This window comes from Typha angustifolia, chromosome 4, assembly GCF_048772165.1.
Source record: "Typha angustifolia cultivar Huaian chromosome 4, ASM4877216v1, whole genome shotgun sequence".
Lineage (NCBI taxonomy): Eukaryota > Viridiplantae > Streptophyta > Magnoliopsida > Poales > Typhaceae > Typha > Typha angustifolia.
The window spans coordinates 1,335,696-1,361,613 of record NC_133242.1 but is presented as its reverse complement, the minus strand read 5'-3'; the positions used below and the strand labels follow the sequence as shown (position 1 = coordinate 1,361,613).

The following is a 25,918-nucleotide window of genomic DNA, read 5'->3' as shown; positions in this document are numbered from 1 at the left end:
TAAAGGGTATATAAATTAGTTTACATGATTAGATTAATTGATAATTAAAATTTAAATATTTTTTTATAATTGTTTTCTTAATAATAGGATAGGAGTATCAAATTCTACCAATTTATTATTATTATTTATAAAAAAAATAAATAGTTAAAAGAGAAATAAAATATGACTAATTTACTCTTACAATTTTAAAAAATGATCAGTTTTCAATTGATAAGACTAGTTCTTTCAATTAATTTTATTTAGTATCATTTAATTTTAACTATTTAATTAAAAGAGAAGAATTAATTGTATTATCTTCTTTCTTTTTTTAATTTATTTGTATCGCTTAACCCCTGGTGATTATTTCTTCCAATCCACATACCCAGTTTTCAAATGAATATTCAGAGCTCCACTACAGGTTAAAATGTTAGATACAACTAATTTATGAAATATATTTCTAATTATTAGATGTCCTTCGAAGAGGAGAAGATACCGACTCTGCAAGTCACGATTTCAGTGAATCCAAATTCAACAGCATGTGAAGCAAAGAATTTCCACAACCAAATGGAACGAGCAACAGAGTGAACCTGGAAAACAATTTCCACACCCTCGTAAGAACTGGTAATAAGGAGCTTACCCGCTGTATTCCTTTTTCAATGAATGCATAACTTCTTCGATTCTTGTCTATCTAGGCACATTCCATGGAAAAAGAGCATGCAGGAATACTTCACCCTTGTATGGAATGCATATAGAAGGAACAGGCACTCATCATCATCAGCTGCAGGGGGTATGTACATATCAATGATTTCGACATCTAGAATTGCACTTGGGAAGGAAGATCCCATTCCTTTAAGAGTTATCTTTATAAATTCCACAACAAAAAAGAAGAAAGAAAAAAGAACAAGAAGTGGGACTGATATTTTACAGTACTATGTTGCTGGTCACAGGGACAGAGAAAAGAAGATGGTTACATCTCCCTGTACATTGGTGGAAGATAAAGGTTGAGAAGGGAGGTAATTCACTAATTTGCTGCCTAGAAGGATATACCTTAAGGTGCAAAATGTATCAAGCCAGATAGTTGTAGATCTGGGGGTTATTCTTATCCCTTTCCAGGTACTCCCTGTCAATAAGGCTCTCTATTCTTTTCTTCAAATCTGCTGGCTTTATTGGAAACTTGAGCTAACAGAAACAGAAAGAAACAGTGTCAGAAGGCACAGGGAAAGAGAATGTAGACTGATTTGCAAATTACCTGTTGAAAGAGCTCAGTTATTAGAAGTGTGTGGCTGAGGACTTTTCTCGTCTTCATAATACGAACAATAGCAGCATCAACCTGCAAAGAAAACAAAACAAGGACATAGCATGGCAATCTTTTGGCAGCTGGTATCCTTTTTAACTAGAGAATCTGGCTGCTCTAGAATTCAGAAGAAAAAATTATATCTTAACTGCTCAGGAATTTGGTAGATAATGAGACTGAAAGCCCTTTTATATATTGTCAACACGTCTCATTGAAATTCTCAGTGTCATACAAATGGTACACTTAGACTAGTTAGAAATATTTCAGATTAATACATCAACTCAACTTCCTAGCTATGCAACTCTGTTACTTTACCATATCCAGTATTCCCTTCAGCCTTCATTAGTCAACTTCATTTATCCAGTTTGCAGTGGGCAATATCACTAAACTACTATCAACATTAGATGATGTTTGACTTTTTGTAAACATTTTGTAGATTTCCTCATTGTTGACTTGCTTTAGTCAAAGATGCTTATTTCCAGGCCTCAAGTGAAACAGCTTAAATCTAGTTTAAAAGCTTCTTATTTTAGAAATATCTTGGCCCCTAAGATTTTGGAGGTATAATACTTTGGTGTATGATGTCTTCTTGAATCTTTTGTTTTTTACAGATGATATGACCAACAGTTGTTAATATATTACAAAATTTTTATAAACCACTACTTCTGAGTTTTGACTTAAATATAGCAAAATCCAAGAAATCCTAAGTACAAGTGATATGTGATGTGGCTTCCCATATAGCTCTTTTTCTCTTATTTCATTACAATGTGTAGGCCATTCGTGCATCACCTTGATAGAAACTGTCAAACTGGATAAAACTGATTAAACCCTGAAATACCAACCCTCACCTCCAAGTTGATTGAAGTATATTCAGACTGACTTCTTTAAAGCTATTACATACCTAGCATGCTATTTTCATCATAATTAGGCAAACCATACAATGACAGAAACAGCAACGTTGCATAGTTATGGCAGTTGAGACATTTTCACTAACCTGATACTGACGGTCCTGGAATACTCTTTCGGTGGTGCTTGTGTTTTCTTCTACTGTCTCCTTCATCTGAATTGCATTTACCTGGTAATATTACTGCATTAGTTCAGTTTCCTGCTTGAGGAATCCAAGAAGCAATTCTAAAAGGAATATATTTACCTTAATACGGTAAAGAGGAGCACTAAACTCTTCATTGAATATGAATGAGTCCTCATCTTCCACATCCCTTCCTTTCGGTATCTGAAAATGCAAAAAAATTAATTAAAAATAACCAAAGTAGAGTACCAGTAGCAATAGATAGTATGAACCATGAAATGCACCTTTTGGAGAACTCTAACTTTGCCACATGCAAGGGACTGCAAAGTCCTCCTCAATTCTTTATCCTCAATGCCCGTAGAATCCTTGATGTCTTGAAAACTAAGCTTTTGGGCGTCGTTGAACAACATCAAAACTACAGTCTGACATTTTAACGCGAAACAAAGAATATCTAAGGACTGTGCTAATTAGAAGGAATACTGCAAGCAAGAGAAAAGGGTAACCCACCTGGAACAGTGACACAGCCAGTTCCTTTTTACCTTTTGGAAACTCTGCTTTTAAAACACATTGCCCCAAGGAATTTTGCCACATCAAGCGCCTTCCACTGTACTTACTCAAGTAGAACTCTTTGAATATATCCTACAACAGAGGCAAAGGGAAAGAAAATAGAAAAAGGATATAATATGGACAAGGATAGTATAAAACATTAAAACTCATTACATCAAAATATCCATAACCCAACCTGATACACATTCAATTCGTGAGGAAGCCGTACGTCCATAGGTGGATATGTTGGCCAATAGCTGCAAAGCATCAAGAAAGAATGACATTCCACTAGCACTAGATAAAACAACGAGATAACATAGTATCATCTTCCAGCACACACTAGAAGCATAAATCATTTTAAGTAATGCTACCCACCCGGTTGTAAGAACGTGAACACTCATCTCAATACCGGTAGGAAGTTTTGTCCTGGCTTGGGATGACTGCTTAAAGGAATCATTAATTTCTTTTGATAATTCAATGTCCTGTGGAAACAAGAGCAATGATCATATGTAAGCTGGTCCAAATATGGCCTGCTCGTCAAACTGGTATTGGCTAATAATAAGAAACCATAACTTGTAAACTAATCAACGAATTATTTTGCAACTGCTAGCCACTCAAGGTACAAAGATACAGAAATGCATGACATTGTGAGAAAAGTAAAAGCATTTATCTGATACAATTCAGACAAACTGAAGCACATAATTACAATATTGTTATATGCTGACACCCAATGAGTTAAAATTCCTAAAGTATGTGTTCACATCATCTAGATATAGTTATCCTACATATGCAATTCCACATAACACTGAATGCCCGTACATAGCTGTGGTGGACCAACCTAACTGCAAAAATGGCCTACTTATTACTTTATTAAATGATAATTCTTGGTTTCATCTGATTGTTTCACATAATCTGCGTAAGTCAAAAACAAATTATATACAACCTAAACTCTCAAAGTCAATATTAAGGTCAATTGTCACATTAGAATTTCTTATATGTAGTTGATCTTTCATAGGATCTGGAATCCTTCTGCAGGAAGCCAGAGAAAACCTATGAATGGAAAAGAAATCAGCTTTGACTCTCAAATACGTTGGTTGGTATTTCATTGGAATAGCTTCAGCTCATATTCTTCATGTTACTGCATGTATCTTGTATGACAATCCAACAGCTCATGTTTGAATTTCATGTGGTGGCAAGCAGAACAGAGGGATGACAAATTCCTCTCTCTGCCTAATGGCAGGCATCCACTATACACAATAATGTGAATCTTTTAGATCACCCAATAATGGTGAACAGCAAGTCCTGGGAAGTTTAGCAGTTCAGTCAGTGTGAAAATTCACCACAGCTAACCATCCTGACAACTGATAGCTAATTTGAAGGAGCATTGAGAATTTTGACTTTTGAGACCATGGAAACATGCTTAGAGCTTTGTTCAGATTTCTAGTATGCTTAAACCCTTCTAAGTAACTTTACAGAGATGATTTATACCTTGAACATCCCTTCAAGTTTATTTGTAAATTGACTCCCACATTCAGTTTTGAGCTGAAAACAGAGACAAATTGCTATTTAGAACTGGAAACAATAAATACTAATATAAATTGCTATCAGAGCAAAATTTAAACATAATGGTTACTTTTGAAATCATTGATTTTTCAGCATCAATTGATGCACTCTTTCCCAGCAATAACCTTTTTGCAAGATCCTTCTTGTAGAATGCTTCAAATACATCCTTCCCCTGTATGATTCAAGGAAATATAACATTTACTGCATATATTCAGATAAAAGATTAAGAAAAGGTAATACATAACCCACGGCCAAGGAAGAAGGGTTAATCAAAATTGAATAAAAGCATAATCAAAGAGCTTAACAGCTTACTTGGATAAATCTGAATAACACCAAAACTTTGTCTAGTGTACCCTCCAACTCTTCTTCTGATGTACCTTTATTTCCAGCACGAAGCTTCTCATCCAGAAACTTTGCAATCAATTCAGCAGGTCTATTCTGTTATATAGAAAAGGAAAAGGAAAAGGAAAAGGAATTAATCACCATTATGAACTAAGAAGCACAAACCAACCCAAAATAGAGCATGGGAGATTCCTTGCACCAAAAAATAAAGCGATTACTCCTTTTAAGGGAAAAAAAGTTAAATGTCCTAATCAGTGAAGATTATGGCAAAGTAGGGCAGAAAAATAAGCATCTGGAGAAGCACAAGGTCAAAAATCATAAATGCCATATTTAGATAAAAAACTTCAAGCAATCACTGAATGAAGGTAACATCAACTCAGCACATTAAAATGTACTTGCTTCAAACTCTTTATAGAAGTATGGGAATGACAAAAAGAAAATCAAAGGATCTCGACACCAGTGCTGTTAAGAGCAAAAGATCCAGCTGCCATACACATTAGGCACACTAAAGTAGAGAGATTAATCTTTGGGTACAGATTGAGCAGTAAAGATCTTATAAAGAAAGGAAAAGACGTTGTAATTGAGCAAGTAAAGCCAGCATATACCAACCTGACGAAGATTTATGAGATGCTCAAATGAATCTTTTATGGTATTAGAGAAGGCCTCGTTTTTTGCAAAACTTTCTTCCCATATTGTATCAAGGGAAGCTTTAAAATCTAAGAGATAGGGAACCAAATCTTTATCCTTCTCTTCATCCATGATAATGCTCTGACCTGTACCTCGGATATATGAACTAAGTGCTTGCCTTAGCGACTCAAGAGCATTAACCCTTTGGAAAAGGGTGTACATTCTATGAAGGTCATTAATACGATTTGCTTCCATAAGCATTGTAAACCCCTACAAGACAAAATGTAACACTTTAAGTAGGGCTGACTGCAAAATCAGATGACAAGGTTTTGCAACATTAACTAAGGGAACTACAAGTAGTACAGGGTACAAACTTCACCTTGTCAAGAACAGAAGACGTATGTCGGTCTAATAGTTGTTTCTCAGCAGATGTTATGAGTGGCTTCCTCGTGCTAGCTTCCAAGTAGAGGATGCACCTTTCATGTTCTTCATGTAACCTTGACTGCATTACACGTCACAAAGGGATATAGAAGATAAGAAATAAATGACTTTTCAAGCCAATAAAAGTTTTAATAGATAAGCATGAGTGAGAGGTTCAAGAGAGGACCAGTCACCTCAACATGTTTGAGGTAGTCAGGAATATCAGATTGCTGCATATATTTCATGCCTTCAGCAGCATAAAACTCAGAAGTGCATTCAAGGAAGGGCTTTTCAAAGTTTTCAGTGTATATTCCAAGAGCTGTAAACATCTTCAGAAGATGACTAAGTAATGTTCTATCAATCGCTTCACCAAGCCTGGTCAGCAGAAGATAGCATTAGACAACTTCATATGTCAGAAAAGCATAAATTTTGGATCCAAAAGCATATGCAAAAGAATGTGAATTATAGCAACTAAGAGAAAAACACAGAAATAGTCAACTTTAGCCATTAAGATAACTAGATAAGTCAACAATAGTGTGAAAGGTGCAGTAATGGAAGTTGAATAAACAAGTTACTTCCATAATAAACAGATATTGTATTTTCTTCAAGAATCTTAACATATATGTACCTCTCCCTCTCAATTAATCTTAGAAGGCCAGTAACAATTTTATGTTCAACTTCTTGAGACAAAGAAAGATGCTTGCGGAAGAGCTGCAATCCCATGTCCCACACTGAGCAAATATTAGGAGTATGCTTGACATAAGTTCGGTCAAGAAGTAGGGCTATGCTACGAATTATCAACATCTGCTCGCAAAAATCCTGCCATGAATTCTCTACTAGTGACAAAAATACCACCAAATCAGGGCTTTGGCCAACTAACGATGATAGCTTTGCTGATATGTGTACTTCACATTCTTTCTGAATGCGTTCATAAAGATTTCCCCCCATCTTGTGTAAACAAAGATCACCAGCAGCCTACAGTAAAATAAGTTGGCTCACTGTAGGTCTTAGTTAACCAAGAAAAACAAAAGCTATAAACATCAAAACTGGTAAAGTCACCATTGAAGAACTCACCTGATAAAGCGTTTCAGTGTCACAGGAAAGTGGCTTCTTTAAAAATATAGCTGTGATTGCAGTCTTCAGTATTCCCCAAGTCTTCTCTTCAAAGTTAGTTGGTAACTTTGGCTGACCTAAAATATAACTCAAAAGAATATTACTAGATAACACAAAATAAAAATAAAAAGAACTTCCAGAAATATGCATGATCTGGAAATTGCTTAAGTAGATGAACAGGAAAATTAACACTAACAGGCCTTCGACAGAAAAAATAATAATAACTACCCATCAGGACGTAAAGTATTTTACATATTATCTTGCCATATAAGCTGCTTCTTGTAGTCTACTATTAGAACAAAGAAATAACAGTGCGACAAACCTTTTCAGCCCTCCACTCTCAATAGCACCATTGTTTCTGCTCAACATTTCAATGATAGAGATGTCCATAGGATGCATCATTCATCAGACTCAAAGAGGAAAAACAATGGAGTAAAACAGCCAAATAGTATGTTTGTGCACGTGCTAATTACTGGTAAGCACGATCCACCTAATTTCTTCTACTCTAGAGAGAAGTTTGTGAATTTCCTTTCGATTTACACATTATGCAAGAGCCTGAACATGATTTTTTTTTCACTAACCTCAAATTTGTATAATGAAAATAAAACATAAATAACTCTTTTTATTCATCATACAATGTGCAAACAAGACCATAGCAAGCATATGTGCTCCATATCATTTGTAGCAAATAAATTTATGCATGAATATCTCACATCATTATCTTGAAGGTAACCATGGAAAGCAACAAATCTGCTGGGTTAGTTAGAAGGAAAATTGAAGTGTTTGCATGTCAACTCACATCATTAATGAGTATAAATGTCCATATTCTAGTGTTCCAGGCATCCTTCTGTTCTTAAATATATATTTTTTTTAAAAAAAAGAAGAAGCTTACAACGTTTTATCGAGTCTACAATCATTTCCTCGTCTTTTCAAGCCTATCAGCAAACAATATGAATGCATATTGTGCTATGACCCCAAATGTAGTCAAAATGAAATTTCCTATACTTGCATATTATTGTCTACAATATACCCACATATGTGATGCAAATATCTACAAAAGAAGATTTTGAATTTCATTACCTCTTCCGGTAGTGCTTAGGAAAGGTGGAAACTATGATGCTCGGCTCCTGAATTTACAAATTAAAACCATAAAAAAAGAACCATATACTATTCATTTGTATTGCCTCTTTTAGCAATCGTATATTTCCTTGGTTGCACTACTCACGTGGTATCACAAATAGAAGCTACTAACCAACCTATACAATTTTGACGCATATTAGTGACTCATGGTCCCAAACACGGGAGTGCACTAACTGCTGATGTCGATCTAAGAAATCAAGCCGAGAGAGAACATAACGTTATCATTGCAAATCTTTGACAAACCCTAGGTAAGATATTGAGAGCTAAATAATTTCATCATCAAGCATGTCAAATCAAGCAAAACAATATTCAATTCTCTCGACAACAACGCAGGAACTCCTAACAGTTGAATGACATGAGAGTCAACAGAACTCAATGGCTTGATTCGAAATTCATCATACTATGCAGTGAAAGCTTATTCCAAGCTCGATCCGACCAGAATTACGGCTGCGTGAAGAAGCAGAACAAAAGAAAAGGTGAAGGTGGTACCTTTCGTCATCTTGATGCGGAGCTGCTTCTTCGCCGATGGCTCAGGAGGCGTCGCTTTCTTCCTAAAGAGATTAGCGGCGATCCCAGTAGGCACAGCGGCGGCGGCGTTGAGCTCCTCCTGGTCAACAAGCATCGCGTCCTCCTCCTCCGCAGGCTTCGCAGTCGCAGTCGCCGTCGCCGCTGCCGTCGCGGCGGCGGCTGCTGGATCGAAGTGGGCGCCGGCGTGGTGGTGGAGGACATTCTTCTCGCATGCGGTGGCGGCGGATATGGCAAGTGGAGGTAGGGGTTTGGCTTTCTTCATGGAAGTAGGCGACGACGAGGGGGAGGCGGCGGAGACGGTGCCGTTCACGGAGGCGGCGGATGAAGAGCTGCTGCTAGAGAAGGGCCTCTTCGCTTGAGTCATCAATTAATGGACGAATCGCATGGCGAGATGAGGAAGAGGAGAAGAAAGGGGAAGAAGGGATTAGATGAGAAATAGGGAGAGAAAGAGAGAAGGGTGGAATAGAAAGGAAGAAATGCTTGATTCGATCGGGGTTTTATTACAGGGAGATGGGAGTCAGGAATAACTTGGTCCGGGTTAGGTCGAGTCGAGTCGAGTCGGATCGGGTCGGATCGGATCGGATGTAATTGGGTTCGATTGCGGTGCATTGGGAATTTGGGGGGCTGTCAAATGTAGTATACTGCTAGATGGGCCTAAGAGGTATGATTAGTAATGTAATGTCTATATCGTCCAGGTTTGGATTAGTATGTTCTAATAAGATAAAATTATTGGGATTAATCCAAATAAAACATTCTTGTGGGACTAAATAGGAAATCGGGCCCAGAAAATGAAGCCCAATAATAAAAAGCCCAACCGCTCTTCCCAAATGCCCAATTGCAAATCCCGGAACATTCCAGAAGAGGGAAAGCTTTGTAATCTGGCGGGAAAGCATCCATTCTCCATTTCTCCGGAACGCAAGATGCTAACGAAGAGAGTTCTCCTACCGGCGGCTCCGATCCAAGCTCGGATCCAGATTCCTCTACTCGAGGAGCTTCCGGAATAGTTCGTTTCGGGATCCGATCACTCGCAGGTGAGAGATGATGTCGCTAGCTATGGTGCTTTGTTCATCTGATTCCCTGTGGAATTTGGACTGTATTTTTTGTCTGTTGGTTTTTTATGAAGGTAGCCGCGATCGCAATCTCTTGGTTCGATCCTTTTTCTGAGGTATGAAAGAGCTTCATCTTTGACGATTCTAGTTTTTTTTTTCAAACTTATTATATAACTATGACTAGATTTACTTTTCTAAATCGCAATAATATTGTGCAAGTATTTCTTTTCCCCCTTATGGTGTCCTAGAAGTTGTAGGAGTTTCCTATGCATGTCGAGAATTCTTTTTTTTTTAACTGGTTACAGGCTATACCTGATTTTAGATCTGTAGCTGGGATTTTGGATGTGAAACTTGAGTCTCGATTACTGTTCTACCATATCTAAGTAGTTGGGTACATCATTTGGAGTATTTTAATTTTTTTATCAATTGTTAATTCACCTTAAAACTTAGATAACCATTTCCAAATATGATTTGATGACTTATATAAAAATTTAAAATTTGCTTATTTATATGATGTAATTTATCTTAAACAATTTTCTCCCTATTTAGTAATTTTCTTGGCTGATTTGAAATTTTTATATAGGTTGCAGTTTCAATCAATTACTTTTTACCTCAATCTTTGATCTCGTTATTAAATGTTTAAATGTAATATGACTGCCAAAATAGTTTAGAAGAGTAAATTTGGTCTGACTCAGGTTTCTTTTCTAGCTGTGATGGCATGCCATTTTCCATAAATAATAAATAAGAAAACCGGGATAGTTAAACTCTTCAAGTCAAACATCTTAGAGCTGCTAGCCTAGCAAATACCGCCGCTGTTCGACGTGAAGTCCAAAGCACAATTAGACAATTTTTTTAGTTAAATATATTTACTTTTTTATACTTATATCTAAAATTATTTTATACTACTTATTTTAAATTATCGTTATAATTAAAGTAAAACGGTTAGTTTTTCTGTTAAACTTAGCTGAATATTCTGTTTGTTAAAAAAACATATAAATTTTAATATAATGCAGCTAGATTATTAAAGTAATCATAATACTCGATTAAATTTAATAGAAAAATTAATAATTTTATTTTAATTATGAGATTTTTTAAAGTACAAGATAGTAAAATAATTTTACAAGTGATAAAATATATTTAACTTAATTTTTTTATAAAAGAAAGGTTCACTTATGCTTCATTAGAAACGCCTAAAACAGTTAGTATCGGGAGGACAGGTTTGTCCACCCTAGCTTACAAAACACAAAGCATAGCACAAGGGAAGCTCCCTCTCGGAGCTTTCCACAAAGTTTCACATAGACATCAACTCCGACAATATACAAAACCACCGAAAACCACCAAAAAGAACCAAACACAACAGCATCACCAACAAAAGTTTAAAGGACCACAACAATACAAAACATCAGACCTCAATCATCCAGCTTCATTGGATTTGTCGCACGGCCAGCATGCATGCAGCAGCTTCCTGGCCTTGGATTTTAGCTCCTCGCTCTGAATACATGCCCAAGACAAACACATTGCCTTAATGCTAGATCTCCTTCCAACTCCTGACTTTATCGTGAAAATTCTTCTATTCTTTTTCCAATCAAATTGCCCACAGTAAACTTGCCATCCATCTTTTTCACCATTTCTTGCCCTCCTTATTTTCCACATGAGCCTCCCAGTTGAACAAGTCCACCACATACTTAGGTAGTTCCTAGCACCCTAAAACACTCATAGTCCACTGCAGTATGTGATTCACATAAGAACAACTTAAGAATAAATGTCAGACAGTCCCTTCTTTGCCACAAAAGACAGAATTCCCACTCCACATTCTCATGACCAGATTATCGGTTGTTGCAAGCCAACCAAATAAAGGCTCTCATCTTCTTGTAGGGGCTTTAGTTAGGTCCCCCCCCCCCCCCCCCCCCCCCCCCCCAAAAGGAAGTTATAGAGTGACTTAACAGAGAAAATCAATTAGAGCACTATTTGCAAGTCTAAAGAAAGATTCTAGAATGATTACTGGTTCTATCGCTTCCAGCAAGCGCTGAATATGTGATATGAGAAAGCAGCAAAGGTCATTGGAAGTCTTGTCCTACTTCTGCAGGGAATCCGGAAGTACCATATCTGGTGGTTTAAAAAACTTCAGTTGCTAGTTCTGTATTGAAGGAATGTTCTTTGCTGTTACCGAAAGGCAACGATGTGGATATTTGCTTTCTTAGGTCTTCTTAGATATGATATTCAGTTGCTAATTTTTCTTTGTTCTATTCTCTAATTGCAGCTGCTAAGCATTCCAGATCTGTTCCTTTAGACAAACTTGCCAATTCTTACGACATGCTGCTAGAAGCCTTTTGGTGCCATCTGAAAAAGCTGATGATTTCATATAGTAATGTGACAATGTCCTAAGGTCTATCTTCTTGCAGAATGCTCATTCTTATTTTTCTAGCATCAGAGGTCTTAATTACAGTGCATGAGACTTGAATTCCATAACTATGTGACTCAGAAAATTGTCCCAAAGGGAATGGAGAAAACATCTATGCTCACAGAAACCTCCCCTTTCTAAGAAGCAGACTTGGAATGTCTGCCTGTAAGCTGTTTTGCATGATCTTGATAGTAAAGATGATGAAAATGGATAATAGGGAAGGTAATTTTCAAAATTTCCACACTCTTTGGGAACACTTTAAAGGATGTTATCCTTGGTTAAATATCTCTAGTATTCCTATCTGTTACTATCTCTTCCAGGGTGACCTCATACCGAAGATACTACAAATATACATCAGAAACAGTGAAACTTCCAATCTATTTGATTAGCTAGCTTGCTCAATACTTCCTGAGGTGCGTACAAATTGATTTCACACAGATCATCGATTTATCTTTTTAGCAAAATGCTACTTTTGCTCACATTTGAAGAACCAGATCACTCAAATACTTGCATTAATTAACTGAACTATGAAATCTTGTTTCTTGTAAATAATCTTGCAAAAGAATAAAACTCTGTCAATGACCTCTGCAAGGTCGAAACACTTCGTCTTATAGCATATCGAACGACAGTGAAAACTCCTAGTGAATGTACTAGTTCGTGTTTTACGTCCCTTGTTGCAAAACAAGAGGCACACAAAGAAACATGTCTCGACTTTCTGATGTTTTGCCTGTGACTGCTTCTTGTGTGCTCCTTGTGTGCTCCTTGTTCTCTATCTTGGTAATAGTTTCAGTGGTCATTACTTGATCTGATGACTTTGTGGTTAAATTGTTGTATCAATGAAATATAGCTTGCTCTTCTAGTTTTCGTCAACCATGAGAAATTGCCATAAAAATTAAAGGGACCAAGATTTGAGATTCGGAGTTCCAAACTTGAACCTTAGTCAACTAAGGGTGATCTGTTTTTAATCTGCTGATTCATAATTGATGTGCATCACCATATGCCTCTACTTTGATAATGTTTTACTATGAAGTAATGGTTTGTTCGGTTAAGTTTGTTCGAATTGTCATCAAAAGAGTAAACCACTGCTTATAAGTTTGCTATCTTTTATGCTCCTCTGAAGTAGGTCGCTCTGCGTGCTATGGCAGTCGGAGTGCATGGAATCCTAAGAATCTACTAATCTTGATGCCTCAGGAAATCTGAGGCACAAGGACTAGAAGTGCAATGGAGATGATGCCATTAATGAAAAGCACCAGATCTCATGGGGAGAGATGAGATAAAGTAAACTTCCTGAAAACTCCTCAGTAAGTTGATCCAAATTTTAGATGTGCTTGCTTCAAGAAAATTTGATTCCAAAATTAATTTTAGGATAGCCAGTTCCTTTTTTTTTTTTTTTTCCCGGGAACCAGCTGAGCTCCAAATGCATCTTACCTAGTTATTGCGTTACTTTACCTTCTCTTTTCTAGTTTTGCTTAATAAGCATAAAAAGATATCCAGACATATGTTTATAAACCCACAATTTAAAATCATTCAATGACACATATAATAGAGAATAAAAGGATAAGAAGCAAAGAAGCTTCTTACTCCATTCAAAGAAAGCGCCGAAGAATTACAAGAGGAACGAAACGGCAGAGGGAAGCAATCGGCGGCGGAACAGCTACACGGCCTTGACGGCTGCGGAGGAGGCGGCGGGAGGATCGAGGAGGGGCTCGGTGACGGCGGAATGCGGCGGGGCGGCGAGGGAGGAATCAGGATCATAGTTGGGGTCGAGGGAGCGGTCGATGGCCTCGCGGCCCTTGTCGAGGCACGGCTTGCAGGCGATCTCGATGGTGATCCAGCCTAGGATCACCGCGGCGATGGCGACCACGGCGGTGGTGATGGCCCCCATCGAGATCTCTGTCGTTCCCTTCTCGCCTCCTCTATTTTGTTATATGGTCGATCGGGTGCTACGAAAGAAAGCGTTTCTGGCTTTTCCCAACGAGGGCAGATCTGCTAGTTTACCCTTAACTCATAACATAAATAAACAAATAAGCAAATAAAAGATATTATGGAAATTGTTTTCAGTTCACACCTTAATACCTTATCGTATATATTTATTTATTTCCATTTACACCTTGCCTTTTTGCTATTTTAATTCTACTATCGGTTGGGATGTTTTTTGGAAATTCAATTTGATCCCTGTATACCGGAGTATTAACATTAAAAGGTTCTTTAGTTTTGATAATATTACAATTGAGCTTTTAGAAACTAAGTACTGCTTATAATTATTTAAGAGCTGTGCGACAGTGCGAGTTCAATCTTATTATTTTAAATTTTTAACAAAAACAAGTTGATACAAATACCTCCTGTATTTCTAATTAGTTATAAGAAAACATTGAACCATCCTCGTATGTCATATCACGTTTATTCTGATAAGTATTTTTTTTTTTTATAATACCTTGCATTCCTGCCTCTATTTACAAATAGATCCCCCCCCCCTCTTCCAAAATCCTCACCTACAAAGGAGTTGAGAGATGAAGTATTTTTAGAGCAGTCAGTCTGATCCAAGGAGACCACGCACAGGTATAACAAACCCTACCATTCTCCACCACCAAGAGTCGGAACTCAGAAGCCATGTTATCTCTTGCTAGAAAACTCCGACGACTTCCTCTCGCCGTCTCCCACACCCAGAAGTCCACCTACGTCGACGTCAAGATGAAATGGAAGAAGGACCGCTTCTTCGATTCCATCTCCATCCTCACCAAATCCAAAGACCTCCAACCCCTTATCTCCCTCAAGAACATCATCATCTCCCAATCACCCGAAAACGGCATCCCCATCTCCGCCGTCTCCAAGCGCGCCCGGGAGCTCGAGACCTCAGGCCGCGTTGCCGCCTTCCTCCGCCGCTACCCCGCCGTCTTCGAGGAGTTCACCGGTCCGAAGTACAACCTACCTTGGTTCAAGCTGACCCAAGAAGCCCTCGACCTCGACCGCGAGGAGCGCGCGGTTTACGAGGCGTACCGCCCCGAGATGGTCGATAGGTTGCGGAGGCTTATCCTTATGTCGAAGGAGAAGGTGCTGCCGACGCGAGTGGTGAAGGGTATGTTGTGGTACTTGGGGTTACCCGAGGGCTTTCTTCGAGACCCGGAGGAGACTTCTAAAGATGGGTGTTTTGAATTGGTCGATTTTGGAGACGGGGAACAAGGATTGAGTGTTATTGCTAATGGAGACGAGCAAGTTCTTTCCGTGCTACAAAGGGAAGCGATTAAGCAATTGGGTGGAGTGGAAATTGTTTCCATTCCGCTCTTCCCTTCGAAAGGTTTGCGGTTGAAGCAAAAGATCGAACATTGGCTGGGCTCGTTCCAAAGACTTCCCTATGTGTCCCCTTATGAAGATTTTTCCCATTTGGACCCAAATAGTGATGTCTCCGAGAAGAGGGTCGTGTGTGTTCTCCATGAATTGCTCAGCCTCTTCGTCGACAACTCCGCCGAGCGGCGTCGGCTTCTGTGTTTAAGGGAGCACCTGGGACTACCGCAGAAGTTTCACAAGGTGTTTGACCGGCATCCCCATGTGTTTTACTTGCTGTTGAAGAGCAAGACTTGCTTCGTTGTTCTCAAGGAAGCTTACTGTGCTGGGCCGAATACAGAGCTTAAGAAGCATCCGATGCTGGAGGTGAGGAAGAAGTACGCCAAGTTGATGAACAAGTCGGAGGCAATTCTGAGGAGTCGACGGAGTAGGCGTCCGTTGGAAGAGGTTGGTGAGCAAAGTCGAGATAGAGGTGATGTACAATCTGATGGGTTTAGTGAAGGCGGCATTAGCAATGAAGAGTGCTTGCAAACTTAATCGATCGTATTGAAGTATGTAGAAACTAAGAATGTGGTTTGAGTTTATTACAGCGGCCTTCTCAGAGGCATTTCATCAAACACACTGTGGGATAAATTTTATACTATATTGGTCGTAGGCGGAGATGGGCTAAGCCCATCCTAGTGTCATGAAAGAGGCCCATTGTAATTCTTCGCACGTCTCACTAATCTCACTATACCCATCGTGGGCAAGGGGACAAAACCCCTTCTAAAACCCAACCGACCAAACCCAGAGGCCGAACCCGACGACTCCCAGCAATGCTTCCCTTCTTCCCTCTCCGCCGCCCCTTCCTCTCTCCCTCTCAAACCCGGAGTTTCATCGACGCGCGCATCAAATGGATCCGCGACCGCGCCCTCGACCACGCCGTGGAGAAGGAGAAGCATCTCAAGCCCTTCCTCGCCCTCAAAGACCTCCTCCTCCTCTCCTCTCCTAACCCTTCTTCTCCTCCTCCTCTCCCCCTCTCCTCCATCTCCGCCGCCGCCTCCTCCCTCTCCCTCCCCTTCCGCCCAATCCGCTTCCTCCGCCTCTTTCCCTCCGCCTTCATCGAGCGCCTCCCCTCCCCTCCTTCCCCTCCCCACCCCGTCATCTCCCCCTCCCCGTCCCTCGTCCGCCTTCACAACGCTGAGCTCGACGCCGTCTCCTCCTCCCTCCCCGACCTCGCCGACCGCCTCCTCCGCCTCCTCATGCTCTCCCCCTCCCGCCGCCTCCCTCTCCGCCTCATCCACCTCCTCCGCTTCGACCTCGGCCTCCCCCGCGACTTCCCCCGCTCCCTCCTCCCCAATTACCCGGACTACTTCCACCTCTCCGACTCCCTCGATCTCGAGCTCGTCTGCTACCGCAAGGACCTCGCCGTCTCCGCCATGGAGCGCTACGCCGCCCGCACCGGAGGTTACAAGAGGGGATCCCCGCTGTCCTTCTCGCTGCACTTCTCCCGCGGCTTCGATTTGGAGAAGAAGGTGCGCAAGTGGGTCGAGGAGTGGCAGAGGCTCCCTTACATCTCGCCCTACGAGGACGCGTCGCATCTGGCACCGAAAAGCGACCTCGCGGAGAAGTGGACGGTCGCGGTGCTGCACGAGGTACTGAGCTTGACGGTGGGGAAGAAGATGGAGAAGGAGATTTTGGTGAGCATAGGAGAGCATCTCGGGTTGCTGCCGGGGCTCAGGAAGGTGATTGCGCACCACCCAGGGATCTTTTATGTCTCCAATAAGCTTAGGACGCACACGGTGGTGCTAAGGGAGGCGTATAGGAGGGATTTGCTGGTGGAGAAGCATCCAATTATGGGAGTCCGCTATCAGTATATTCATCTCATGCATTTGGCCAAGGAGATTGGTGCCAAAAGCAAGGATAGGAAATCTAGAAGAGGAATGAAACCGGGTATAGGTGATGATGCTATCGGATTCGAAGACAGCAAAAATGATGAGTATGATAATGATGATGATGACGAAGAAGAAGATGACGACGATGACGATGAGGCATATGGTATGGATTCAGAGGATGAGGAGAGTGATGATGAGGATGAGGATGAGGGTGATAGTTCACCCATGCAAAATAGGAACACTAGGAAGATTAGCTCCTCCATTTAAGTGCAACTCAGTTTTGAAGGGGGCAGAGTTGCAAAGGAGATTACTTGTGGCGAGATTGGCCGGAAGGATAAAAAGAAATTAGCTGGCCAGAGCTTCTCTGGTGAGGTGATAGGGTCATGCATTCAACTTCGGATTGCATAACTGGACAACACTCTGTTAAAGAGCCAAGAATGGGGATGAATATTTTAGGTACCATATTTACCATCAGTTAAATATCGTATGTCATCAAGCAGTTGAAATGTGTAGTTGATTTCACTCTCCATTTCTTGGATGATCTTTGCGATGCCTAAATATCTAGCCTTTGATAAATGAACTGCTTTCTTCTTTCAATTGTTGAGTGAATTTGTTTCTCACATCAGTTCTCTTATTAAACTGGCAGTTCAATGCTACTTTTTTTGTTTTCTGTATCTAATTGATAGTTCCTCTTCTAGCTATTTCTCAGATATATTTAGCTGGCTGAAATGATTTACCCTGAAGAACACCTACTATTCATAAGATCCTGCTTCCTTTCTTTGATAATAAGTAGTGGTTTTCTGCTTGAAATATGTAGGATAATCTATACGAGCAAATGATGTTAACTTGAATCCCAGGTATCTATAAACAGATGGGAAGTACTGTCGGACCTTTCAATCATAGTCATGATGTCTCTCTCTCTCTCTCATTTATAAACAGAAGAGGATTCAATATGCCAGCAGGTTGGCTCGTTGTGCCAACTGTAAAGTTTAATAAAATTGATTTTTGGAACACTGATATTCTGGGCATGAATAGAAGGATGTTGCTCTGATGTGACTAGTTCAGAGGGTAGTGTCTGTCATATACACCTAGGCGTGGGGCTTTATCCCTGGGGAAACTGATGAAATCATTTGGTAAATGTACTATTCGAGTCACAGTAGGTGGACATGGCTGAAGGATGATGAATGTAATCTAGTAAAAAAAATTCTTAGGCTGGAGTGAGCTTCATCAAAGGTCTCTCCAGATTTTTCCCCTCAGATAGATCTATTTCTCTGTGGAATAAGGTGAGCCAGGATACAGCTTAAGAACTGCAGAAATTATGCGCAAAGTGGAACCATAAAATTGAATTGAAGTAGTAGAAAAATGTTTGCACCAGTAGAGAACTTGATTTGTAGGTTTCGTGCAGTCTGACGTTGGGATCATCTTCACTTTTTTGTCCAAAGCTATGATTATCTTGTCAAAATTTGACATAAAAGTATTATGCTTATTATCCGAACTTGATAAATATGCCTGTTATCTGATGTTCAACTGGTCTAGAGATGGACTCTTTTGGCTAGTCTAAGGAAATAAACAGAGGCATGTAAGTAAGCAAGTTGTGCTGAAATTAGAGTTTATTTGCATATCAAAATTTTGAAGCAAATTTTAAAGATCTTAATAAAACCCCTTCACTGAATCCTTTCTACTTGTTTGTTGGATTCTTTCTTTGCATTTCAAAGTCCTGCTTTATATCGTTGCACTCACCTTTCTATCTTACAGTTGGTATTAGAGTATAAAGCAAAAACGTGATCATTTTGTTCGTGTGATTGCAGGTATTTTTTACAAAAGCACATTACTTTTCAGTTACCCCATAGGTTCTAAGTTAGCAGAGCTACAAAAACTTCTGCTATTTGTCACAGTGCTCAGCACAAGTTGCATTGTTTGGTTGATTTTTTAGTAAATCAATCATGTAAAGAGAGATTGTTTAGTTATCAATGATGTTTAGTCCTACATGGCAGCCACAAACTATGTACTGAAGCTCTTGAGCTCTATTGGGTTGTCATATACTTGTCGGTTCCTTTTACCATTCAATGCAATGTTCCATATATCTTTCTTTTGCAGTTCCTTTCAGGTGAGTAATGGCTCACAACATGCAATGTCATCAGATAAATGTCTAAACTGCCAAATGCAATCTTGGGCTGGCTAGTAGGCAGCAGATGCGACAGTGCTATGATAGTGCTTTGTGAACAACAAGCACTATTTCCCTTTTGTTTCTTCAAAAGCTTCATTATGTGTAGGCTTGCTGCTGCCATTTTAGTTCTCCAATATGGTAGTTTTCTTCATCTTTTTGTTTTGTTAACACTGTGCTAAGCTCGGCTCTCAACTTTTGGATCCCTAGCCTCTATGATCAAACTGCAGTTTAAACTACTTGAGATAGATACAGAAAGGCAAAAGGTAACAGTGTCATGTTCTTCCTTTCATAGACCTGGAGCTTAGCTTTCTCATTTTAAGCCTGCTCTACAAGTAAGATAGATTGTTAATGTGATGGACAAGCTCAAAAGACTGCTTAAGCTTAAGGTTAGAATTATTAAAAGCTCTGTTATTTTTTCAAGTCAGAGAGACCAAAAAGAAGCAGTCATCCAAATCCCCTTAGAAATCGAAGTGCAGTTTGATCACTTATCTTCAAACATCAAATATTATACTCTGTTAATTTTGTAGCATTTGATTTGACCTCAATATTATTATTATTATTATTATTATTATTATTATTATTATTATTTTCTTCAAATAAAAGCTTTATGAAATCAAAACAGAGGTCGGCCGTCATCAAAACGATTGGCGTCTCCCCGAGACCACGTCGCTGCCGCACCCAATTAACTCCGAACGCGTGGCAGGACGCGTGTCCTATCTGACGACCCTGATCTCCCCGTTTCCATCGGCTCAAAACACGTGGAATGATACGTGGCAGTATTCGTGTGGCATTTGAGTTAAGTCTATCGGCTTCCCTATCATATCTGCACACGTAATACGACATATATCTCGTTGTTTGAGCTGCAATCTTAGAATATTCATCTTGTAAAGATGTCAGTTACATATCCAAAGAACAAAAAAGAGAGAGCGAGAGAGAGAGGGATGATTTGATGACGTGGATTGTAGTCGTGGGCAGCCACGACATCGGTGGATCTAAATGGTCTCAGCTGATTCGCGCCGCAATGGAGTTAAAAAGTGCGGCTTTAACACGTGTCAAATTAAGTACTACGTGTGCATTCAATCATGAGGGACGTGGCAGTTCCGGTGACGTGGACTGCAGACACGTTGCTCGTAGAGCTCCTTGGGAAAAAAAAGAAACCATTCATAGCAATCCTCTCTTTTCTCTCTCTCTCTCTTCTTAGAATTACTAATGGATTAAATTATTTTATCCATGTCATGAATAAGTTCTGCATCGAAATCACCCGACAGTATTTATATCAAATAATTGTTAATATTTTAATTGGTCAGACATTCTACTCTATTATTATTTTCAAACCTGCGACATCAGAGAACTGGTTTTAATTACGAACCCACAGTTTTGTTTTTCTGGAGAAGAGTTCTGGATCAAACTAGACGTTTCTAGCCCTCATTTCTACGCCATGTTCGAGTTGCATGGTTTCTATGAATATTGTATTAAAAAAAAATAAGGTTTTATTTTCTTATATAAGTATTAAATTATAGAAGAATATAATTAAATTAATTTTTATTCTTCAGATTTTTGTTACACCAAAGAACTACTCTTTTCCTTAGAGAGTCACCCATCATCCTGTAAGGCTAACACAAAGAGATTAATTTAGTAGGAGCTCTTAAATATATTTAGTATAAGTTAAACAAAGAGATTAAAAGTTGTCCGACATATAAATAAGTCAAACAACGAAGTGTAACCTATTTTGCAGTGGTGGTGGTCATCCAACAGTACTTATTTCAACATCAGATCCACATGAAGGTCTCGTGGGTATCACGTGAAAAATGGTCCACGTTATCCTCAATTAAGTGGAAACTACTTAGATCGAATGTCTCTTAAGACTAATTAACACATCTAACTGTAAACTTTGTATTCAATATCTACATGCCGAAGCATGCATGAGCTCATCTTTGCATCACCTTTTGCTTTGCATACTATATGTTGAGTGGCTTATAATTCGCCACGAGCTCCACCAACACTACTTAATAATGAAGAATTCCATCTCTGTTGCTAAGAATTAATCATACTACGTACGTTGACCATTCCAGCCATTAATTCACCACACTAGCTCGTGGCTCATAAGTAGCCACTTCTGGTATCATTCTTTATGATTAATTGCAAGTATATATGATGATCTATAATCCGAACAAGACCGTTGGTTGCATGGTGCAAGTGGAGGGGGGGGGGGGGGGGGGATTAATGGATGGGATGATGAAAGATAAGTGTGGACCATTTGAGTTAATTAGGAGGTTAATGGAGTTAACCAAAGTTGGAGACTTAGAGTGATGCCACGAGTGTGCTATTGCTGATGCGTGGGCTACCGTCATTAATACTAGGCGGTGGAATTGTCATGCAATGAAGGAGTTGAGATCTTTTTCTTTCATAAGGTGAAGAATAGATTATAAACTACGTAATAAAGTGTTCTTTCTCCGTGTATGTCTGAGAATTGTGAGCGTTTGTAGTAAAACAGAGAAAGGGGAAGGGAAATTGTGAGAAAGAGAAGATGAATTGAGGAATACCAAAGCTGTCTCTGCTTTGAAAAGTTCCAAAGTGTCATCACTGGGGAAATAAGTGCAAAGCAATGCCATCCACTAGTTTCCTGCAAGCATTTCTTAAATACTTTTCCAATCTTAGGAGGTAAATTCTAGAAAAGATGCGAAGTATACAGAGAAAAATATCCAGTTGGTTAGGATTTAATGGAATAAATCCTGATAGATTGGAGGATAGCAAATGAACGCCATCCACTAGTTTCCTGCAAGCAAATTAGAATTGTTCTCAATGTGACCATATATTCTGGTAGGATGCTTTGCGGGAGTTAATACAAACAAACAGAAGCAGGTTGTGGCTAAAAGACTGGGTCACAGTCCACATAGCACCTTTTTGGCAAAGGCTTTTGTCTTTCCCCAGAAACACCAGTACATAAAATGTCAGCCCCCCCCCCCCCCCCCCCTGTCCTTCCATTTAATTTTTCTCACCTTTTAATACTATTAAAGAAAAAAAAAACCATTTGTAATCCTTCCTTTGTGTTTTTCTTTAATCAAGCGAATTACTTCCACTTTACAAGGAGGTGGACATGCAGAGATAAATGAAATGGTGTTTATTTGGTTAACACATAAACGGAATTTTAACTTGAACCTGAGTGGCTATTGATTGGGAGATGTGGCAGTGGCTTGCACACCCCTAACCTCTTCTTAGTAGTAAGTGGGATGTCAATTAGAAAGTGATATACTATCTGCCCAAAAGATTAGGAGATTTTTCCCAGCAAATCTATGTGGGGGGGTGGGGAAATGAGCATTTGCTCACGTTTATAATGCTCTCACTAGCTCTTTCGTCCTCCTGGTTGCTTGGCTAACTGAGAGCTGCTTAATGAGCATCCTGTTCCTCTGACGTGCATTTCTCCAATTCCTCTGCTTAAAAGCATCTTGATGGAATTTGGAACACTTAAATCCTCTGTTTTCTCACAAGCAGAACATATGCGAGATAAAAGTCTCAATTTGACCTTTTCGACTGTTTGCTTTTCAGAGTTGCCACATGGGCACAAACAACAAGAATCTAATATATATTTTGAGTATTTTATCTTTTCACATCATTTTTTTTTAAATTTTTTATCAAACATCAATCCCAAATGTTCCCAGGAATTAGATCTAGGATTTTCATGAGAGAAATAAAAATAACAGTATCTATTATATATATATATATATATACTCTTCTCTCTCACAGAAAAATTCTGCATACCAAATTAATTATACCTTTCTATTATCTAACTGTTAATTAAAAAAAAAAATAGAAGGATCAAAGTGTTAAAATGGTAGAAATTAAAAAAAAAAATGGAAGAAAGAAAACAAGAGAGAAGAAGGAGTAACTGAATAAACTAACAGGGAAAGACTCCGGGGAGCTCTCAGTGTAGCCTCCCTCTGATAAGTTCTTTCCCTTCTCCGCCAAAAGGATGGAGATTAAATTAAAAAAAAAGGAATTGAGGTTTGATTTCTTCTAAGCTTGCGATTCCAAATCCTTCGAGTTGATGAACGTTCCATGGAAGCCGTACGGCACGCGGGCCGGCAACTCGACGGCGGCCTCCTCCCTCATGTCGGCGGCGTTGATGATGAGTAGCTCCGACTTGGACGTCGCCTCGTCGTGCACGAATGACAGGATGTACCCGTCGTCCTCCCTAGCCGACGCGTCCCGCGGCAGGAAGTACGGCTCACCGCCGTACCTGCCTTCGCCGTAGATGAACTTATTGAGCTCTCCCGTGAGGAGGTCGACCTTGGCGAAGCCGGAGACCTTCGGCCATGGCTCGGCGATCGCTAGGTAGGCGTACCGGGTCTTCCGGCCGAGCTTGTTCCGGTTGACCATTCCGGCCTCTAGATTCAATTGCTCCGACGCGGCCAAGATGGGCCGGCGAGTGGACTCGCCGGTGACGAGATTTAGCCGGATCTCGGAGAGGACGCTCTTGAGGCTCTCGTCGGATTCGTTGAATACCGAGTCGGGCGGCGTCATGCACGATCCGATCACGACAACTTCGCCGGTCGCCGGCTCCTCCCAAGCGTTCCATAAATGGAAGCAGAAGCAGTCGGGAACGTCGACCCAAATCAACTTAGATGCATCGGACGAGTACTTGGGAAGGACACCGAATCGAGCGGTCTTCTCGCGATCGTAGATTACCGGAGAGCCGCCTCGGAGCATCTCCTGGAGCTTGAACACGATTTGTTGATCAGGGATTACGACGAAGTTCTCGGTGATCGCGAAGTCGTGCATCATGGTCGGCTGCTCGACGGGGATCTCGACGTCGGCGGACTTGTCCCCGTCGGGGGAGAAATAAAAGTACTTGAGGTACGGCTTCTTGACCACGTCGTAGCTCAACGCGAAGAGCTCGCGCGACGCGGGGTCGAGCTTCGGGTGGGCGATCATGGCGGAGGTCAGCTGGCCGCCGAAGTCATACCGCTCGACAGTCTCGAGGTCGCCGGCGGCCGTGAGGCGCACGTGGTACGGGTGGTCGTCCTCCGACATGGCGAGGAGGCGGTCGTTGAAGTAGATTAGTCCTGCGTTGGCGACCCCCATGCCGGCGGAGTGGTCAACGAGGCCGAATAACCCGCGGGCGTAGAAGAGGAGGAGGCGGGCGACGCCCGAGTGGCCATGGAGCTCGCCGATCGCCTTCGGGAATATCGAGCGGCCAATGGCGCGCTCCTGCCGGAGGCGGGAGGTCTCTGTCAACCGGCAGACGTAGGAGGCGCGGCCATTCTCGAGGCGAACCGCGTGTATCATCCCATCGCCGTCAAAGAAGTGGTGGCCTGCCACAGGTTCAAAGTGCGGGTTGGCTCCGTTCCTGACATAAATTCCGTTGATGAAAGGCGGAATTCTACCAACAACTCGTAAATTCTCCCGCAGAGGCTGCTCGCGCACCGGGGCAAAATTACCGGCTATTTGGACCGTCGGATCAGCGGTCTTCGGCAACGGGTGCGGGCGTTCGAGCACGTTCGATATGAAAGCCTCCTCCACTGCATCCAATGCGGCGGCCGCCATGCGTTGGATGATGTTCCATTTGGGTACAGCGGTAGTTTGAGTTTTCTGGGGATTTAACATGGTAAAAGGAGACGCGTGATCCACTTGCACGTAAGAATTAGGATGGTAGGAAGAAAGTTTGAGCAACTTAGAAGAAGAAGAAGAAGAAGAGAGAGGAGGAGGAGGAGCAATGGATGGAGGTAGAGGGGGTAATGGGCTTTTTGTGTAGTTTGACTGATTTGCGACTCTGTGAGTCAAACAGTAGATGATTTGATTGGTGGGTTTTAGTGACCAAAGGATTGGCTACTAAATTGGTGCCAGAAGAAGAAGCCATGGCTTCAAGTCTCAAAACAAAAAGCAAACAAAAAAGGTTTGTTGTCAAAGTGGTGGTGATTTGAAGCTTTGATTGGGGAGTGAGTGGAAGAAGAAGAAGAAGAAGAAGAAGAAGAAGAAGAAGAGAAAGAGTGTCAAGAGTGTGTTGTTTTGAAGTGCTTTTTTGAGTCGTAGGAGAGGGATTGGGGATGGGATGCTATTTATAGAATTTGGGAAGAGAGAGAGAGAGTTTGAATGGGAGCTATCCAGTGTCCACCTTGACGCTCAAGAGAGACCACGTGGTCGATTCTGAGGGAACTGCAACTGGGGTCTGGGGGGTTTTATTAGACACAATTCTTTGCAAATTGGTAAAGAATGCCTCTTTTTAAGAAAGGCATTAAAATAATATCTACTAACAAAATGGGCGCCGAGTAAATGTCAACTAGTAATTGGAAACTAGAGGCAGGGGAAAAATAGTTTAAAGAATTCGGATTAGAAACTCTTTTTGTTTCTTCTCTCTCTCTCTCTTTCTCCTCTGTTTTTGATTCAGTCTTCACTAGTGGAATTTCGACATTGTCATTGTGTTTGACTTGACCACATTTCTGAATCACATCATCACCCACTTGATGGGCCACAAGCTGGGAAATATGATCATATGATTGATTTTTGTTTCAACAAAATGCACCGCTCACGTAATGGAAAAAGCCTCTTATCTCAGTCATTTACTTTTCTTT

General features: G+C 40.6%; 5 protein-coding genes across 5 annotated transcripts; 2 read left to right on the top strand and 3 right to left on the bottom strand.

Moving 5' to 3' along the window:
- Positions 1-877: 877 nt before the first annotated feature.
- Positions 878-9,054, bottom strand: LOC140758956 (cullin-4). The gene is made up of 17 exons (XM_073095378.1): positions 8,538-9,054; positions 6,870-6,985; positions 6,424-6,770; positions 5,990-6,170; positions 5,755-5,877; positions 5,358-5,645; positions 4,719-4,844; positions 4,477-4,578; positions 4,332-4,385; positions 3,219-3,325; positions 3,040-3,100; positions 2,805-2,936; positions 2,582-2,719; positions 2,421-2,501; positions 2,265-2,345; positions 1,229-1,309; positions 878-1,158 (listed from the first exon to the last, which is right to left on the bottom strand). The coding sequence occupies exons 1-17, from the start codon at positions 8,938-8,940 to the stop codon at positions 1,045-1,047; spliced, it is 2,535 nt and encodes an 844-aa protein (XP_072951479.1). The 5' UTR covers positions 8,941-9,054; the 3' UTR covers positions 878-1,044.
- A 4,412-nt stretch (positions 9,055-13,466) lies between these two features.
- LOC140759291 (outer envelope membrane protein 7) lies at positions 13,467-14,027 on the bottom strand. Its single transcript, XM_073095806.1, has one exon. It carries the CDS (start codon positions 13,909-13,911, stop codon positions 13,681-13,683), a length of 231 nt encoding a protein of 76 aa, XP_072951907.1. The 5' UTR covers positions 13,912-14,027; the 3' UTR covers positions 13,467-13,680.
- A 450-nt stretch (positions 14,028-14,477) lies between these two features.
- LOC140759644 (protein WHAT'S THIS FACTOR 9, mitochondrial) lies at positions 14,478-15,983 on the top strand. Its single transcript, XM_073096256.1, has one exon. It carries the CDS (start codon positions 14,637-14,639, stop codon positions 15,843-15,845), a length of 1,209 nt encoding a protein of 402 aa, XP_072952357.1. The 5' UTR covers positions 14,478-14,636; the 3' UTR covers positions 15,846-15,983.
- A 9-nt stretch (positions 15,984-15,992) lies between these two features.
- LOC140759643 (protein WHAT'S THIS FACTOR 9, mitochondrial-like) lies at positions 15,993-19,257 on the top strand. The gene is made up of 2 exons (XM_073096255.1): positions 15,993-17,638; positions 18,991-19,257. Exon 1 carries the CDS (start codon positions 16,124-16,126, stop codon positions 17,447-17,449), a length of 1,326 nt encoding a protein of 441 aa, XP_072952356.1. The 5' UTR covers positions 15,993-16,123; the 3' UTR covers positions 17,450-17,638; positions 18,991-19,257.
- Positions 19,258-23,188: 3,931 nt separating this feature from the next.
- Positions 23,189-25,354, bottom strand: LOC140759333 (9-cis-epoxycarotenoid dioxygenase, chloroplastic-like). The gene is given in 2 exon segments (XM_073095864.1): positions 23,189-25,044; positions 25,046-25,354. Coding segments are annotated over 2 exon segments (1,842 nt in total). The 5' UTR covers positions 25,207-25,354; the 3' UTR covers positions 23,189-23,363.
- Between the last annotated feature and the right edge of the window lie 564 nt (positions 25,355-25,918).

Excerpts from the sequence above, each read along its gene's own strand:
- LOC140759643 (XM_073096255.1), top strand. The coding sequence starts at position 16,124 with ATGCTTCCCTTCTTCCCTCTCCGCCGCCCCTTCCTCTCTCCCTCTCAA.
- LOC140759291 (XM_073095806.1), bottom strand. The coding sequence starts at position 13,911 with ATGGGGGCCATCACCACCGCCGTGGTCGCCATCGCCGCGGTGATCCTA.
- LOC140758956 (XM_073095378.1), bottom strand. The coding sequence starts at position 8,940 with ATGACTCAAGCGAAGAGGCCCTTCTCTAGCAGCAGCTCTTCATCCGCC. Across the intron at positions 5,646-5,754 it reads CGTCTTCTGTTCTTGACAAG|GGGTTTACAATGCTTATGGA; the intron begins GTGAAGTTTGTA and ends TTTGTCTTGTAG. Across the intron at positions 3,101-3,218 it reads GTTCACGTTCTTACAACCGG|CTATTGGCCAACATATCCAC; the intron begins GTGGGTAGCATT and ends GATGCTTTGCAG.
- LOC140759644 (XM_073096256.1), top strand. The coding sequence starts at position 14,637 with ATGTTATCTCTTGCTAGAAAACTCCGACGACTTCCTCTCGCCGTCTCC.